The following is an 18,118-nucleotide window of genomic DNA, read 5'->3' as shown; positions in this document are numbered from 1 at the left end:
AGTACAGTTTTACACAGTTTGTGCCTGAATTGCTGTCAATTTGCTGCTGAAAGCAAGAGTGGATCATTGAGCATTTATCACAGCAGGACATGTTTTATAGATGCTTTGAGCTTTTTCAGTCTTTCAACTCAAGTTGCATTATTATAGCTCAAAAACAGAGGACATTTTAGGATCACACCCTCCAGTTCTTTAAGCCTTCCATATAATCAGAATTCTACCCCTACTTCCTATCCCTCCAGACAGAGAGTTATGGAAAAATGGTGTCTTTAAATTCAGACGTTGCTACCCCTTGATGATGTCATCAATAGTCGCTGGCCACATACGTTAGTGCGTAGCTGCCAGCTTGCGGCACAACTTGGAAAACCCTCGTGGCAAAGGAATACACAGCCTTAAGTCCCTAGCCCTTCTAAAAATCCCTACAGCTCCAAATGCCCCCTACAGATGGAGAAGTAAGGATAAGCAGTTGGAGTAGGGGAAGAATTTGGATTTGCCCTTAGTAAATCATCAGCAAAACGTTAGATTCTGGTTTAATTATTAGCTTTTCAATGATTTTTCTTCTTTAAAATCTGTGTTTTTATCAATGTCTTCTTTCCTTTTGCTCTGCACTGTAATCTTCATCAAAAAACAGCTATGAATCACAGAATTACTGTAAAAAAGGCAAAATGTAGCATTTATTAAATCAAAGTGCACCTTTATTTTTCTTCTCTTCATGCTTTCAAAAGCAGAAATGTCACCAGACGTAACATTAACGCTCTGGTGCTTCTGTTGCTATAAACTGTTCATCTTTCTCACCTAAACCCATTTTTTTTTCTTTTGTAATAGACTAAATAATCTTATTTTGGAAAATGTGCTTTGTTCTGAAAATGTTGTTATCATTGACTATTAATAGAGTTTTTTTTATTTTTTATTTTTTTTATTAAAAATGTTAAATTCCCACTCCTATCATCTTTTGATGTTCAGTACAGGAATATCTGGGCCATGGCCAATCACAGGTGGGCTCGCACCTTTCTCTATCTTTGATTGGTTGAGACACAATATAGACTTTATTAGTGACTGTTGTTGAACCACAGAGAGACTTTATCTCTAAGGTTTTTAATACTTCAACAGCTTGGTACTTTGATGCAGCCTGGGATATTTTTTGGCAAATTTAGTGAAATTAGTGGCACTCCAGGGCCCTCAAAGGTGTTTGATATTTTCTGTTTCAGTGGCTGAAGGCGGATCTTGTCTCTGAACTGTAAAAAAAAGCATGTAAAGTTATTGGATCAGAACCACCAGGGGATTACTTAGAAAAAGAGAAGTGATAGGAACAAATGTAAATTGGTACATTGTCATCTATTCCATGAATGTTACACAGAGATCCCTGAGTTTTCTCAGACAAGATGTGGCCAAACATTTCACTACACAACAGCGAGGCTCTAAGAACGTGACACAACCACAAATTGACAAGAAAATATATTTTTGCAAATTCCATAAATTATCTGGCATGAGTTGTAGTGGTTACTTTGTTTAAAAAGAAACTAGTTCATTCCTTGAATATTTTGATTCACCAGATACTGAAAGGTTTTTTTGGTATCTGTGTGTTTCACCAAAAATGAAACCTACACGCTGAAAAATGTGATTACATTTATGAGTTTATAGATGCAGTAGTTGTTGTAGCTCAAGATTTGACAGTCTAATTCAATCCAAATCAGGTTCAGAACTTTAAAAGTCCTTCTGACTTGGATTTAATTTTTTTTTTTTTACAATTTACATTAAAAAAATTTTTGCTTTTCGAATTTTCACATCAATAAATTGGCATCTTTGAATTTATGATACCAAATTAGTGAAATAAATGTTTTTGATTTAACATTAAAAGTAAAAAAATCTCAGAACTTTTTCTGTTTTTTGTTGTTTTTTTCCCAGAGTTGTGGTTCTACTATTCACTTCTTGAGGGTATATTTGTATAAACCTCATTTGTAATAGAAACTAAGTCCTGAATGTTTGATTCTTGAGGTGTTTTTGAGTTGAGAATGGAAAACAGAGGTTAAAGTTGATGTGAGGAGTCAAACTGCTGCTGTGTTTGATAAATCTCCCGGCTGAGGATGGTTTGTGCGAGCTCGAAGCGTTCTTTGTTTGTGCGATGAAGCGTGTCTGCACAGAGCCCCACTTTGCTGTTTTCCATTCGTACGCATGTATTTGCCAGGGTCAATTACTTTTTCCTAATTATTTCTCCCTCCCTGAACATTTTTTCACCGTTTTCCCTCACTCAGTAAAGATTATGGTAAAAATACTGTTTATCATTTGAATTTTATGGTTTAAAATTATCTGAAAAATCCAAAAATTTTTACTTAAATGATGCATTAGGGAAAAAATATCACACTTAAAGATAAAGAAAGTCATTTAAAATGGATATTTCAATGACTAAAGTAACTAACTAGTAAGTACTTTTAAAAATAAAGTATTTAATTACTAGATAACTAATTAAAGATATATTCAGCTCAGTTTGCTCTCCACCGTGTGCCTCTTTAAGACACAAATTTTTCAAAGTGAAGGCAAATTTCTCTGAATTTACTGTTTGGCTTAAATTTACTGACTTTTTACACTTTTAGGAATCACACTTTTAGATTAAACAGATTTGATTGTTACCAGTTCTACTATAAATTATATAAAAAATGTATCTTTTTACTTGACTTTATCTATTTGTTTTGTTAAAATAAATTAATTATTTTTAATTCAAATGTTTTTATTCATAATTTAATGCTAGATATCTTAAACTAAAAAAGCAAAAAGGAATTTAAAAATGTTAGAAGAATATATACCCACCATTAAAAAACAAAAACGAATAATTATTATTTCATTACTGTATTTGTCTTTTGTTGGGAATAATTTAGCTTTTAACTTCCTTTTGCTCCAGTGTGAAAGATGAATAAAAAGAATCAGAAATTGTTTAGTGGTTCTGAGAAAAAGAGAGAACTGATGGAAGCAGGAAGACGTGGTGTGAATCAAATATTTCAGAATGGATGAAGCAGCAGCTGCAGGAAAACGCTCGTATCTGTCACTCACGTTCTGTATTTGAAACTCAGTGATGTGAACATTGTTTTGATCATACACAGTGTGTGTGGATGTTAAAATGTGTGTGTGAGCCTCAGCTTTTCTGCTGCGGTCCATTCCAACACTAAATTCCTGTAAGCTCACAGGAGCTGTTGAATGAGATGGAGGGCTGGGGGGTGGGGGGTGTCCTCTGCTGTGGGAGGGGTGTCAGCCTCTCATTTACAGGCCTGATTAAATAACAGGATGCTTTATGAAAACAAGAACATTATCTGCCTGCTAAAAGGCCGGGAAAGGCCCTCTGATTGGCTTCCCCCGAGTCTCCGCGCTGTTTGTGCGGAGCACCGACTTCTCCGCCTCTCCTGCTCCATCTGTCAGGATTTCATGAACACATCCCACCTTCAAGAAACACAAACCCTGATCCTTCTGCAACTGTTACAGCTGAAGCTTTGACATGAGGCCCAGGATGAGTGACTCCCAGTGTGTGTACAGGATTCTGGGTCAATTAAATATAAGTGGATATAATACTGAAAAATGTATACACAAGCTCTTAAGTTCTTTCATGCATCACAATTGTTGTTGCCAATTTGCTCAAAAATAAAAGACAAAAAAACATTTTTACGCGCAAAGCACCACTAATTTGGTGGTTTAAATCTAAACTTTTTCAAAGCATTTTACCCTTTAACATGAGCTTTCATAGAAACATCCAAAGAAAAGTTGTGTAAAAACGACAATTCAGCCCAGGTTAAACAAAGGTTATTAAGAAATATAAATGTGTTTGTAACTTTAATGTCTGGGATTGTTTTTCTTAGAAAAATAAATCATGGGTGTAAAAACAAGACAATTTTTATCATTACCTCTACTTTTTAATTAGTACTAATTCTCATTTCAAAAGCAATACTCTTTAAATGATGGATGTTTTGTTTATATGTGTGTCATTCAAATCACCATTAAATGAATGAATACATTTTTTTCAGCTTTATCAGAATTTTGAATGGGATGATTTTCAAAATCTCTAAGCTCTAGTGCCCTCTATTGGTGACTTTTTATATTGACATAAATATGAAGATAAACACAAAAATACTTAAGTGAATTTTCTTAAATAAATAGTTCAGCTTTTAATAAAAATGAATTATTCTATTCTTGTTCACAGTCTAGTCACTTCTCGTTTAGACCATTATAAATCTCTCCTCTTTGTTCTCCCTCAAAAAACCTTCACTAAGCTCCAACTGGTCCAGAACTCATCTTCCAGAACCCCATCCTTTGGTCTCCCCCGTTCACCAGCAGCTGCACTGAATACCCATAACTACCAGAGTCAAATTCAAGCTCCTGCTGTTAGGTCCTCCATAACCTGGCTCCTCCTTATCTCTCCGACCTTCTCCATATCAATACTTCCTCTCGTTCTCTGTGGTTCTCTTCTTCTGTCCAGTTCTATGTTCCCTCGGCCCGGATTGATCCCAAACTCTGGAATTCTCTTCCTCCTGACCTAACATTCACCCAACCTTCAAACTCAAAATACACCTTTTTAAATCTACTTTTTACTCTGATTCACTTTTGAGTTTCCGTCAGCTACTTTAATGAATATTTTTTGTGAACTTATTGAAGTTCATTGATCTGCATTTGTATAAATATAATTGATGATTATTATTATTATTATTATTATAAACCCCTGATCAGACATAAAACTGCATGCTTGAGGTAGTAAATCAGATAATAAAAACGGAAAAGATAGTTATAAGCTTTTACTTCATATATTGTGAAAATAATTATTTTTCAGGTTATTTATTTATTTAATTGATCCTTTTTTTGGGGAGCGGAGTATTGTCTAAATTCTTAAACTTTCAGTTGAACTTTTATTGATTAAATACTTGTACTATTTTTTTTAAAAACTCTGCTGACTAATGAATACAATAGTAAAAAATGGACTAGAACTTTATTGATTCCACAATCATGACCTTGTTACCATAGCTCTTTTAAAAATAGCAGATAGATAATAAATAATACTAAAAAATACACCTACAAATTATAACAATAATAATTAGAGTTAAATCTTTAAAAAAATTACAAAAGCAATTATTTCTTTTTAATTCTTTCCTAAAGTTATGTTTTTTATCAAATATATTTTTAATTTTAAGAGATGAAACAATTTCTGTTAATTTTTACTCACATAAGAAATGTGAAAATTGTTTTTGAGGTAAATAAATAACTGTCATTTAAAGGAAATTACTCCTTTAAGTTAGCCTTTTTTATTCTTGATTCATATTTGATTATTGATTATATTGATTCTATATTTTAACTTTAAAAAACACTTCATATTAGACTTTTTTTTTTAATTATTTTGCTTCTACATTTTGGGCTTTTTTGTCTATTTTGTAACTTTGACTGCTTCCGTTCTTTTTAATTTCTCAACTCTATAAATGTCCCTTTTTCAATCGTGGACACAGTGAGTAAAGCTACTCTACAGGTGACAGCAGGGATGTGAAATGGTCACACGGTGAAGTGTGTTCGATGAGGATCGGTGCCTTCTCTGTCACAAACATATTGATTTAATCGTCCTGCCTCGGGGTGTGTGCGCTCGCCGCGCCGCTCTCGGATGATGCGCTGCATTGATAGTGTATCAGATGACTCAGGTCTCGCTCCATCTGTTCACTCATTGCCTTTCAAATATGGACTACGCCGCTGCTAATGAGACGAAGGTGGATCCATGAGTTCTAGCAGAAGGAAGACCAGCTTCTGGAGCTTGTGTGTGTGTAGGTCAGGATGAGTGTGAGGCGCTGGTAGATAAGTTCGTGATCCAAGCCAAGCGCCCTCAGGCTGGAAACTTCTCCTCGGTAGAATCTGCTCACCTGCCTTAACTTGCCCTCCTCATACAGTTTGCAGCCCCCCCCTTCTAGTGGCCCCACATCAAAGCACTCATATGAGTAATGGATACCCATGGGGCCACACCCTTCCCTCCTCCATGGAGCTCGGCTGCCGCTCTGCCAGCAGCCAGCGCTCAGCAAACACCGAGCAAACAAGCGTTTGCCAATCATTCACACACAATTAAACTTAAATATACCGCTTATGCGCAGGGAAAACAATGTTTAGCACCAATGCTGCACTTAGCTTGATGTCATTTACCAAACCAAGACAAGGCTGTTATCTCTTAAGTGACTGGGAATCTCAAAGCTTTTATTTCCACTTTTTTATCCTCTGTTATACTAGCTTGTTGTGTTTTGTTCATATTTAATTGTTGGAGTTTCAAAAATAGAATTCAAACTAAAGACCTTATTATTAATTGGTAAATGCAAGTGTTTTCTCTCCTATTTTCATTAATATCCAGAAGTACACATAGAATATTATTATGCCAGGACTACTGCTACAAAAACATAAGACGTTGGCTCGAGGTGCATGTTTTTCAACCCAAACCCAGGGGGGGAAAGTTCCAGAGAGTTCTGATAGTTTGTTTTTTATTTGAATCAGATGCAGACATGTCAGAATGAGCTGCAACAACTCCCGAGAAATGACTAACTTCATTTACAAAAGACTCTCCAAATACTTACAAATATTTACTGAGTTTCTCAGTTTTTATTTGTGAGTCTGACCTTTTTTTTCTCAGATTTCAATGTGTATGGTGACATCAGGTACAGTAAATTAGGCCACTTTTGAAAACTGATAAAAATAAACGATAACATTTGATTGTGTTCCTACAAACAGCATTTTTTATTGTTTTTGTGCTGATTTTATATGATTAAAAAATATTCTTAGAACTGATACATCAGTCAAACAGTCATTTTTTCATAATAAAATGAATTATATTTAAGAACAACATCCTAGAACACTAAAATTTAATTTATTTGATGTTAAAAATATGACAAATATCAATATAGCAAAAACATAGTAATATAGTCTGAATTAATAATTTGTGTGAAACACAAAGTGAGACTGAAAATATGTGTATTTGTTGGCTTATAATAACTGAATAACCACAAAAATGTATCAACTAGGCTACTCTTAGGGTATGTCAGACTGGAAACATTTGGTTCCCTTAAAGTGAATCGGAGTTCGATTCCCCCGATAAACCAGAACAAATTCTCCGTCTGAATACATCCAAACGGATCCTGGTCCAGGACCAGGAACCGCTCTCTGACCCATCTTTCGAGGTGTATCGGTCAATTCCAATTGGACGGAGCTCCGGTTTGATCTGAGTTCCTCAGTCTGAACAGACGTCATGCTCGGAGTGGAACAACTGGATCAAAACAGTCACCGTAGCCGGGCATTATGGGATGTAAACAGGGGAGTAACAGTTTCAGACAAATGTAAAGCAACAATGAGAAACTCGTCAAAATAACAGTAAAAAGTGTTGTACCTGATGTTGATACAGACGGTCAACATTTTTCAGCATAATATAAAGTTTGAATACGTGAACTATCCTGACAAAGATTACAAAGCACCACACTTCTATTATTCTTTCTCTTGTTGCTTTGCCCCGCCCTCGCAATTCTTGGCCAATGACTGAAGAGATTTTAAGTCACGTGGTTTTGTTCACTGGCTTAAAATACAGAATTGTCCAACTCTGAATACAGACCAAACGAAAGGTTCAGGACTCAATCCGGACCAAATTAAGTGGACTCAATCCGTACCAACAGACTATTCCAGTCTGAATACACCCTTACACAATCATGTTTTCAAAGACAGTCCTGCAGATGAAGCTGTCATCTTCCCAAATTCTGTCATCCTCATCATATCTCTTGTGGCACCACAGGTCCCACAACACAACCCATCTTTATTGGCCTTTTTGTCACCATAGAGGGCCTTTTTTGTTGATTCCCTTCATTTTTCACACGGTTGGCTGGACATTACTACCATAAGAAACAAGCTTAGTAACAAGTTTCTCTCAAAATCATGTGTTGAATGGCGTGAACATTACCTGGACTTCTGGAAAATCTTTGAATGCAATATTTCCTCTGGTTCACACAGGTCACATGACTCACAGCAGGATCACATTCACAAACGGCACATTTCTGGTTTTCATTTTTGTCATTATATGTGTTTCAAAGGTCTCCAAATCGTCACAAAGCTGTCACGCATCTTTCTGGATCACAGAAACAAAATCAGAAAACTGCAACAGATCTTCTACTATTTTGACTTTTTTTAGATTTCATCAAGAAAGGAGCCACCTCTCACGCAAGGACATAAAGGATGGCTGCAAATCTTCATTATGGAAGCTCCTTTGTGGTTGTTGTAAATAGAATTGTTGCTCAGTGATATGTTATCCTTAAGGTTTGATATAATCTCATAAACTTCATGTAGCAGACTTCCTGCTTTGAGCTTTTTTGGCTATTCAATAAAAAAGCACATTTTATCTTTTTATGTTAGACATTAACAATAATATATTTTATTAACGATCATTGTGATCAATTTTATAGGCAAAGTTCTATTTAAAAAAAGTTATCTACTTTTTTAGTTCCTTTAAAGAGAAGCTTTAGTATTTGTTTTATGGGTGTGTTCTTCCTGAATTATGTATATGTGTACATAATTGAAGAATTCTTTCCTTCACACACTCTCTGCTTCTAGGGCAGTTGCATGTTGGAGCTTGCTTTTCTTCATCTCAAAGCTTTTTTCCTACTTTAAGCCCCAAGTATAATGAATGTGAAATCACCATTATCATGGGGAAGCATCAGTGTGTCATCAGCCTCGGCAGATGGAAGCTTTCTTCCTTCCATTATCAGCCGTCCCAAACCCTACATTTAAGGCATGCTTTTATTTTAGCAACAGATGACTGTGGGATGAAGGTTTTGTAATTAATGTAACAGCGAAGAACAATAGACAGTGATGCGGTTCAGCTCCAGAATCCTGCCTGAGATCAGTGCAGCATTAAAATATTCTTTACATTTTCTTTGTGATTATGTCTTTTGACCTGTTTTTACGGTGGCCCTGAAGGGTCACAACACAACACTTCAAGTTCACAACACAACACTCTAAGTTCACATTACAGCACTTTAAGGGTCACAACACAATACTTCAAGTTCATAGTTCACAACACAACACTTAAGGGTCACAACACTCTAATTTCACGGCACAAAGCTTTAGGGTCACAACACAACACTCTTAAGTTCACAGCACATTCTATCAAAACTGAAGTTGTACTGCTTTTATTCTGGAATTCGTGTTGTGACCCTTCAGAGCCACCGTACTTTATATTCCAATGTGACACAAAACTGAAATTACAGAGTCTGATGTTTGGTTTGTTATGATGTAAAGTCAAACAAACTCAGTGGGTTTCTTTAAAAGTTTTTTTTTTTTCAGTTTTTACCAAAACTCGTTTATTATAGGATGTTTTTTCTGTTGAATAACATAAAAAATGTAATTATTTCATCCACAATGTTATTGTTTAAGAAAAGGTTCTATCTTCTAACATTTTATGATTAAAGATACTTACAAGAGCTAAAAGCTGGAAAACATATGAGAAAAAAAAAGGATTTTACAACTCTGAAAACAAATTAGGAGAAATAGTCCTAGGGTTGGGTGTTGTATCGATAGTATTTAAGCATGGGCTAGGGTTAGGGGTTAGAACTGTGTGCTTTTCTCCATAAATAAAAACAAACTAAGAAAAAAGAAATGGCACAACTAACCAGAATTCCTCACCCAAACAAACACATCTAAATGTGTTGAGTACAATCTACTCTGAAATAGTCAAAGATGACTTGTTTGTGTAGGAAGTGGTTACCTTGTGAAGTGACCTGCCGGTAGTCACTTTTGTTTTTTAAACCTGCTTCACACAGGAAGTCAGAGTGTTTCCTCCTTGAGACAACCTTTGCTGCATATTCCCCATGAATGTCAAACAAAGCTAAAAAAAATCTGAAAAAAAGGTGATAACTTTTGATACTTTTGAAAAAAAATGCACAAAATAAAATGAATTTCTCCTGAATACAAAGACTCCATTACAGGTTTTGGTAATCTGCTATTTATAAAAGCAGAATTAGTGTTTTCAGCACAAGAGTTCATTACGGTGTTTGTATGCAGGATCATGCCATTTTAGAGGCAGCTTTTACGATGACTCAGCAGGTTTTGGGGTGCTCGTTTTTTTGGCCTTCTGCTGAGAGGTGCCAGCTCTTTTTCCTCAGGTGTGTGTTCGTATGCACACTGCTGTGTACAGCCTCAAACCACACCTTCACCCATCACTCCTTAACTCCTCTCATGTTTTCTCTGTCAAAAACCCAACCACTTTAAAAGTACAAGCAGACCGCCGTGGTTTTGCTCGTTGTTCGTTCGTTTGTCGGTGATGACGTCTTTGCTGTACAGTTCTGTGAACCGCAGCCGTTTCTGCTGCCTCCTGTTGTTTTTACTCTCATGCCAAATAGTCTGTAATGACATGTTAGATTGCACCTTGTGAGGATGGGTGTTTACTTAACCGCTGCCGTTTCTGTTTCCGTTCCGGTCGGGCCAAACCCGGATATGTTGAAAAACTTTGTTTTTTTGCAGTTTTAGTCTGTCTCTGATCAATCAGTTTGTTTTTCTGGAAACCACATCGGAGCCCCCACTGTGTGGCCTATAGGGGGCAACAGAGGTCACTTTAGAACTGTCCTGGGTCAAGTCCTATAATACTTGCATGAGAATGGAGAAGCTTCATTCCCACAAGAACGTGACCACTCCCCATGTAGGCACATGAATGTACTGTAATTACATTTGAAATGAGCGTCTCATCATCATTATTAGTGCCATGTGAGAGAGAACTTGGCCTGGTCGGGGTTCATGTTGGCAGCTACTTAATTGATGAGTCACTCATGAAACTCCTAAACCTAAAGCCTTAAGAAATCACTTTGAGAGAAAAATGACAGTAGTAAGAAACACACACACACACACACATATATATATATATATATATATATATATATATAGAGTGCTCATCTTTTATCTTTGCAAAAACTCTACTGATTAAATGTGTCTTTGACACTTCTGATATGTTAAATATCTTGGTGGCTAATGGTAGCTAATCTGACACTTGATGGATTTAAAGTCCCTCTCCAATCATCTTTAAAGCTATTTTCAAAGAGTTTATTTAAATTATGATTATACCATTTTTAGCCCAAGAAAAAAACCTATGTCGTTTTCTAAGACATAGTTTCTGCAGAGCGTCAGGGGTTCATCAGAAGTCCACCTCTGAGTTTTTGGACCTTTTTTGCAAAGCAACCCCCTCCTCCTTCTCCTCCCAGTTCACATGCTCTTCCACTATCTTACAGCCTTCACCTAACATTATCGGTGCAACAAAAATAGCGATCAATATCTGAGCTATTCAGCCGTACAGTTATGAGTCATCTCGGATGAGGAAAAGGAAGGCATACATAGGTCTAGCAGGGAGCTTGAGGTATTTTGTGTGTCACAAATGCAATATATATTTTTTAAACTGCATTTCTTCTCCCGATTCACAGTGATTTGAATAAAGAAATACTCAAAATTTTAATTTTAAGTTAATTTTCTTTATATATGTCCTCTATTATAAGAAACAAGCTACAAAAACATGTTAAAAAACACCCAAAACACTATTAATTAACAACTTGTGAATGTGAGCATCTTCTCCTGCAGGAAGACATAGTCCTGCAGCTTCACAACCTGCAGTGCCTTTTTAAATGCAGTTTTGTTGTTCTTTTTGAGAGCTAAACTTTAGAATCACTATGCAACTGGAACTCAAACACTTCTCATTTTCTCTGATGGACAGAGCTAAAGATGCTGAAGATAAAGAGGGGAAATGGTTGACCACAGTCTCAGTGTTTCTCTAAGGTTTTGTACAAACCACTGCTGGTTTGGAAGACTCTTTGCTGTCATTTAAAGAAGTTAAATGAGTGAGTGGGGTAAAATCTCCCTGATCTTCCCTCTGAGTCATACCCTGTAAAAGGACCTCAGGGAAATGCAGCAGAAGCTGCAGTGAATTCTCACTTCAATACCAAACTGGCCTCATTTGCCTGTTGGGGCTTATGAGTTGTCATTCAGCCTCTTCCTTTTATTTTTTTGCTTTTTGAAAACACAAACTAACTTTTTAAAGCGAATTAAGAAACAGATTGGACATTTTAAAAATAGACATTGTAAGTTTGAAAAAAAAAGTTTTAAACTCAAAAGAAAAAAATGTAAATTTGAGAAAAAAATATTAATTTAAATTTGAAAAAACTCTGAAAACTGTTAAAAAAATGAAAAAGCTAAAAACCTGTAGCTAAAAAATGTTTATTTGAAACAGCTGCTGTTTTGTGTTTTCAATTTTTTTTTTTCATTTCTTTCAGTCCTCATTTTCTAGTTTCAGTTCATCCATCTATTTTCTAAACCAGTTGCGTTCGTTTTGGGGTCATGGGGGTGCCGGAGCCTAACCCGGCTACAGATGAGCTAAGGCGGGATATACCCTGGACAGGTCACAATCACACACTCATATATACTTTGGAACAATTTAGAGCAGAGATAGGCAACTTTATTAATGGGGAGTGGGCCTCTAGTGTGCTTTCAGTCTCAGATGTAAAGATGGCAGAACACTTTCCTCTGTGAGAGCTGAGACTTGGCTGCCACCTTGTGATGGTTGAAGACAAACACACTTTTGTTTGTGGTGAAAAACATAAATGGCGTTCTGTTTCCAAAAGTTTGTTTTCAATCAGTCATTTTGCAGTGGTTGCGTGTGGAGTGTTCACCGTCTCCTTCTGTGTCCTGCAGGCCCGCATGGCACTGGATAAAGGAGCTCAGGCCGTAATCTTTGATGTCAGCGATGACGCCAACGCCGCCGCCGAGGTAAGCATTCAGCGACGGCTATTTGTTTACATCGTGCAGCAGACTGTCACGCTCACGTCTGCCTGCTGCTCCGCATTCACAGCTGCGGGAAGCAAACTCCTTTCCCCGTCCGGTGGTGCTGGTGGAGGCTCAGGGTGCTGAGGACCTGATGGGTTTGGTCAACAAGAACGAGGAGGCCAATGTTGTTATTGAGATCAAAGTGGAGCCTAAGTGGGTAAGCACACTCATCTAAAAGTTCAGCCTCAACAGTATTAGCATTTCATCACTAAAAGTGAATTAAAAGGATGAATACATAAAAACAAAACAGTACACAGTTCAAGATTGTAAAAACTGAATGAACACAAACAAACTTGTGTTAAATCAGCACACAGCAGATCAGTCATAGGCCTCCCGCTGTTACAGAAGCTTTCAAAGTGACATTTTTGTGTATAATAACCTCACTATGATATCATTGTAACATCATCTCTCTCATTCTATTTTCAGCTACATTATGACGTGAGCATCCTGCTCACAATCATCCTGGTCATTTTCACCATCGTCCTGATCTTTGTTTTCCGCTACAAGTGCAAGTCCAACAGAACCTGGGTGAGTGGCGGCCCCCGTCGGTTCTACCGTGATCCAGCTCTGCTTTTTTTCCCGATGTGTCCCTGACCGTCTTTATCCGATCCTCAGGATTCTGTCCACCAGCAGACAGTGCAGGCTATCAACCGGCTGGAGACAAAAACCTACAGCACCCAGAACTGTTCGGGGTCACAGCGCCACCGGGGGGCCTGGGGCTCGGCCAGCAGCTCCAACTCCAGCCCGGTCTGTGCTATCTGCCTGGAGGAGTTCCAGGATGGACAGGTGTGTGAGGAAGTGTGCTGCATCTGCAGGCGTTGCTGCTCTATTGCTGGTTTATCTTCAAATGTCTGCTTGTTTTCGTTCCATCCCAGCATCTTAGGATCATCTCCTGTGCTCACGAGTTCCATAAGGACTGCGTGGACCCCTGGCTGCTGCAGCACCGGACATGCCCCCTCTGCATGCACAACATCATGGGTGAGATTGAGCGTCCTTCATTGTGTGCAATCTCATTTCTACATAAGTACACGTACTAATAAGTAGTTTTAAAGGTAATGCTTTCTTTTCCAGTACATTACTTACAGGGTATTTAAGTTGTTAGTACTTCTTTTGTACTTAAAAGTAGTTTCTCTCTCCTTACAAATGGTAAGTAACATGAAGCACACTATATCATAACATCTAAATTCTGCATACATTACATGGTACTTTATGTGTACTTATTTTCTTCTCATTAATGGTAAAAACAATGAGAAACACAATAAAATACCACATAAGCAGTATGTGAATACCCCTCGTTTTACATATAGTGAGTACCATAAAATGCACTCAAGTGTACAGAGGTAAGTAGAAAAAAAAATCTGCACTTTTCTGTACAGTATTTATAAGGTCATTTCTGTTTACCTAATATCTTATTACACAAATACCTTGAAACATACAAGCTAACAACTAAACATTAACTTAACTCGCAAGTACCCTGTATGTTAAAACCCAATGAGTACAACACAAATACGCAGTAGATGTCATGTAAAACCCATTGGGGACAATACAATTTCTCAGTATGTACCATGCCAAACTCAATATGGACAATCAAGTACTCAGTAAGTACTTGGGATACAACAATATTCAATATAAAACCGAACCGTTCAATATGCGTTCGACAATTCAATACGACATTATTCACAAAACTCATTTTATGTATTCAGTACCAGTCTGAGGTGCCTTAAGGGTGTCTGCTGCAAATTTTTTTTTGTAAAGAAATGTAAAGGTACATGAATAAAGGACTGACAGCTAAGGAATACTGCACTTTACCTGTGTTGTCAACTAAGTATCAAGTAGGTACCTTATAAAAACACTATGGATACAGCATAAATACTCAGTAGGTACCATTTAAGTATGAACTAAATAGTTCCACCTATATACACAGAAAGTACCACACAAGTATCCAGTAGGCACAACAAAATTACTATGTAATTACTACTTAACTACTCTGTAAGTACTGTATTGTGTTAAAAAAAAAAAGCATTAACTGTTTAACGCTTTCTTGATTTTTTTTGTCCAAATCCTCATGTCTGTCCTTGTTGTGGTCCACAGGAACGGAGCGCCAGGCTCAGAGGAACAGAACCCAGCAGAACTCAGAGCAAAGCCAGGGCTTCCTGCACTCTCAGCCTTACAGTAACCCTCCGCACCACCCCTTTCCCCAACATGCCATCCCCTTCTCCATGAGGCCCCTCTACCCCCGCGGGCTTTCTGGACCATATCCTAATCTGGGCCACTACAGCGGCTCTTCTCCTATGGACACTCAGACTCTACATTTCCTCAGCAGCAGGCAGCTGGGTGCAGGCTGTGGATACCACCACCCCGCAGAGGTTCCTGGGAGGCCCCACAGAACCGGAGGCAGCTGCAGGACCCCCACACACCACTACACCCCTCGGCGGTCCTGCCACAACTACCGTTCCTTCTGTCCAGCTCAACGCAGTGTATCAAGCTCCAGACTGCAACACACCGTCTCTGTCGCACCTCAGAGCAGAGGGGCAGCGGCCCGCAGCCGGCAGGACGAGGCCAGCTGCTCAGGGGGCAGCTATCACACAGACCGGAGTGGTTACTTTCCAGATGGGCCAGCCAGTGACTCCAGCTCAGGGCCCTGCCACGGCTCTTCCAGCGACTCGGTTCTGAACTGTACAGACGTCTCGCTGCAGGGAGTTTATGGGAGCTGGTCCACCTTCCGGAGCTCCCTGAGTAGTGACTATGATCCGTTTGTGTATTACGGGCCGGGTGCTGGGCGGGTTCCAAACACAAATAGCCCAGAGGTGAGTTCCCAGGTCCGGCCCAGGTCTCTGGATTCTGTGATGAACAAAGCGGGCTCTCCTGAAGAGCAGCCACAGACTGTTTCCATCCACTACCACCGGCACCGACACCACCACTACGAGGAGGGGGAACACAGCCAGGGCCCGAACAGAGGCTCCGATGAGGAGCAGGGGGCGGGCGCTGCCGCTGCAGCTCCTCTCTCTGCTCTCATCAGGGACAAAGACTCGCCTGTGTGTGTCCCAAAGCACAGCTCATGCCACTGCCTCAAACCAGACCCCACTGGTGGGCTTAGTTCTGGGACTGAATATCAGGACCACGACCCCAACTGCCCCACGGTACCTCCTGTCCTTGTATCCCCGATCCCCTTACAGCTGCAGTCCCACTGCTGCCACCAGAGTCACGGACACCTCCATGCTCCTCAGGGGCGAGTGGGGGGCTGTCTGCTGGACGGCCCCTCTGTCCACTTCCACCAGAGCTTAGATCTGCAGGACGACCGCAACATCCACATCCACTACGGCGAGGGCCCAAGCTTCTGCTGCTCCCCTCCTGAGCTCCACCCTGCCCTGCTCCCGGTTCCTCTCATTCTAGACTCTGGAGGAATGGAGGACTGGCCGTGTTGTGCCGGAACGCATGTTGTGTGGCAGAAACAGGTGCAGCAGGCCCACTCAGAGCCTCAGCTTGTGGGGGCTGGGATCTCGATGGACAGAACGCCATGCAGGTTCCACCAGGGGCCGGCTGGTGACCGCAGCACAGACTTTTGTTCATACTGCCAATCATTACACAGCAATCAGGGTGGGTATCCATATTAAGCCCAATTTTTGGTTGTGTTTTCCTGGAAAAAAATGTGTCTGAACATGGTCTAAAAACCTAATGTAGGAAGTTTTCCTGTAACAGGTGAAGTAGTAAAGCTCGCTGCAATCATCTTTTAATCAGGATTTTGTCGTTTTTAGCCAAAATATGAATAATTTAGAAAAAAAACATACTGTCATTTTCTAAGATAGTATCTGCAGAGCAGTAGGAGTTTATTAGGAATTCGCCTCTCAGTTATGGACAGGACAGTTGGCAGGTAAGCCCGCCACCCTTCCTGTCACCCATCTTCTTACAAATGCGATCATATTTTCGTATCTAAACGGACTGTAGAGATGAAAATAAACACACAAAAACAAACGGATCATCGTAGTGGGCCAACTACAGAGTGGGGGTTTGGTTTTGGGCGTCTGATGATTTCAAACAAAAAGCTCTAAATAACCACGGCTGTCGACCGTCGCAGAAAAATACATGTCCGGTGTGAACTCTTTGCAGCGCTTCAGCGTCAGGTACGAACCAGGCGTCATCATTTAGAGCGACATTGGAATTTGAAGTTGATGTAACACTTTTTAGCTACTTTTTCTGAGAATCTGCTGTTAGATTTTTTTTTTCTTTTTTTCATCAGCAAAATCAACCAAAAGCTCCAAAAACAAGTCGTGGAATAATTGGGGATTATGTGTCTCGATGCCCGAGTCTCTGGTTTCCTCTGCTTTGCGTCACGGCTGGAGTGTGACTCAGCTGCTCTTGTGTCCGCAGGATCAGAGGAGGAGTCTGGGGTGTAGCTGCTCCCGCTGCCACACAGGAGCCGGAGCGGAAAAGCCTCTCCTCGGCTCGCGTTTCTTCCTGGAATTCCAGCAGCAATTGTTCCGACGGTGCCTCAGCTGTCCACAGAAGATCTCCGATTGCCATGATAAAAATCTTTATTTTGGAGTAACCCTAAACCTTCTGTGATATCTGATAAGAGTTCACACTTAATGATTTGCTGGTGTGAAAGACGGAGTGTTTAATGGGGAAACAACTGTTGCGTCTCATCTGGGGGAGCATTCACCAGATTCCCACGCTCCCTGGTGAGAGCCGGCAAATGATCTTTGCTTACGGTGTTCATCCCGCATGAAGTGAGACTCCCGTCTCTGCGTCACACACTCTGTTGTAAAATAACTTGATTTAGGGTAAAGGTACGTCATATTTGTTTGCGCAATGTTTGCCTTCCTTCTGAGGCCAGCTTAGGCTCAGAAATGCTTTTCTCTCCAGCCTACCTCAGCTCAGAGTTGAATCTCCCTCACCAGGGGAGCCTTCAAAGGTACTGCTGTAGTGATTTCTTTCTCTCCCAAACATGTAGCACCCTCATACTCAGCAAAAAGGAACCACGTCAGCCGGGTTTGTCCAAACGGAGAGAAAAAGATTCATGTGTCGCCTCCAAAGCAACTGGTTGTTGATCCCTGTGGGGCTTGTTTTCATTATTTCAATTATGGCAGCTGTTTTGTTTTTGTTTGTTTTGTTGTTTTTTTTCACCTTTCATAAAACCTGGTCTGACTGAATCCTGTTGTTAAAAGCTATGCCTTATATTTCTTCCCGTGGAACAGTGGTCTCTTCAGAAGGATGACAGCCATACCCCCCCATTCCCCAAAAGTGTTATAGTGGCCTTCACCGAAATACCGCTTTGGAGTCATGCCGA

General features: G+C 39.6%; 1 protein-coding gene across 1 annotated transcript in view; it reads left to right on the top strand.

Annotated features, from left to right (window-relative positions):
- The window catches only part of LOC112142371 (E3 ubiquitin-protein ligase RNF43), a 95,670-nt gene extending 77,552 nt beyond the window's left edge, over positions 1–18,118 (top strand). The window contains exons 3-9 of the mRNA XM_024265677.2: positions 12,700–12,774; positions 12,857–12,988; positions 13,258–13,359; positions 13,447–13,617; positions 13,707–13,809; positions 14,923–16,428; positions 17,200–18,118. Coding sequence (XP_024121445.1) covers positions 12,700–12,774; positions 12,857–12,988; positions 13,258–13,359; positions 13,447–13,617; positions 13,707–13,809; positions 14,923–16,428; positions 17,200–17,225 — 2,115 coding nt within the window. The 3' untranslated portion in view covers positions 17,226–18,118. The remainder of the gene's footprint in view (positions 1–12,699; positions 12,775–12,856; positions 12,989–13,257; positions 13,360–13,446; positions 13,618–13,706; positions 13,810–14,922; positions 16,429–17,199) is intronic.

Source organism: Oryzias melastigma, linkage group LG14, assembly GCF_002922805.2.
Source record: "Oryzias melastigma strain HK-1 linkage group LG14, ASM292280v2, whole genome shotgun sequence".
NCBI lineage: Eukaryota > Metazoa > Chordata > Actinopteri > Beloniformes > Adrianichthyidae > Oryzias > Oryzias melastigma.
This window is presented reverse-complemented; position numbering and strand designations above follow the sequence as displayed.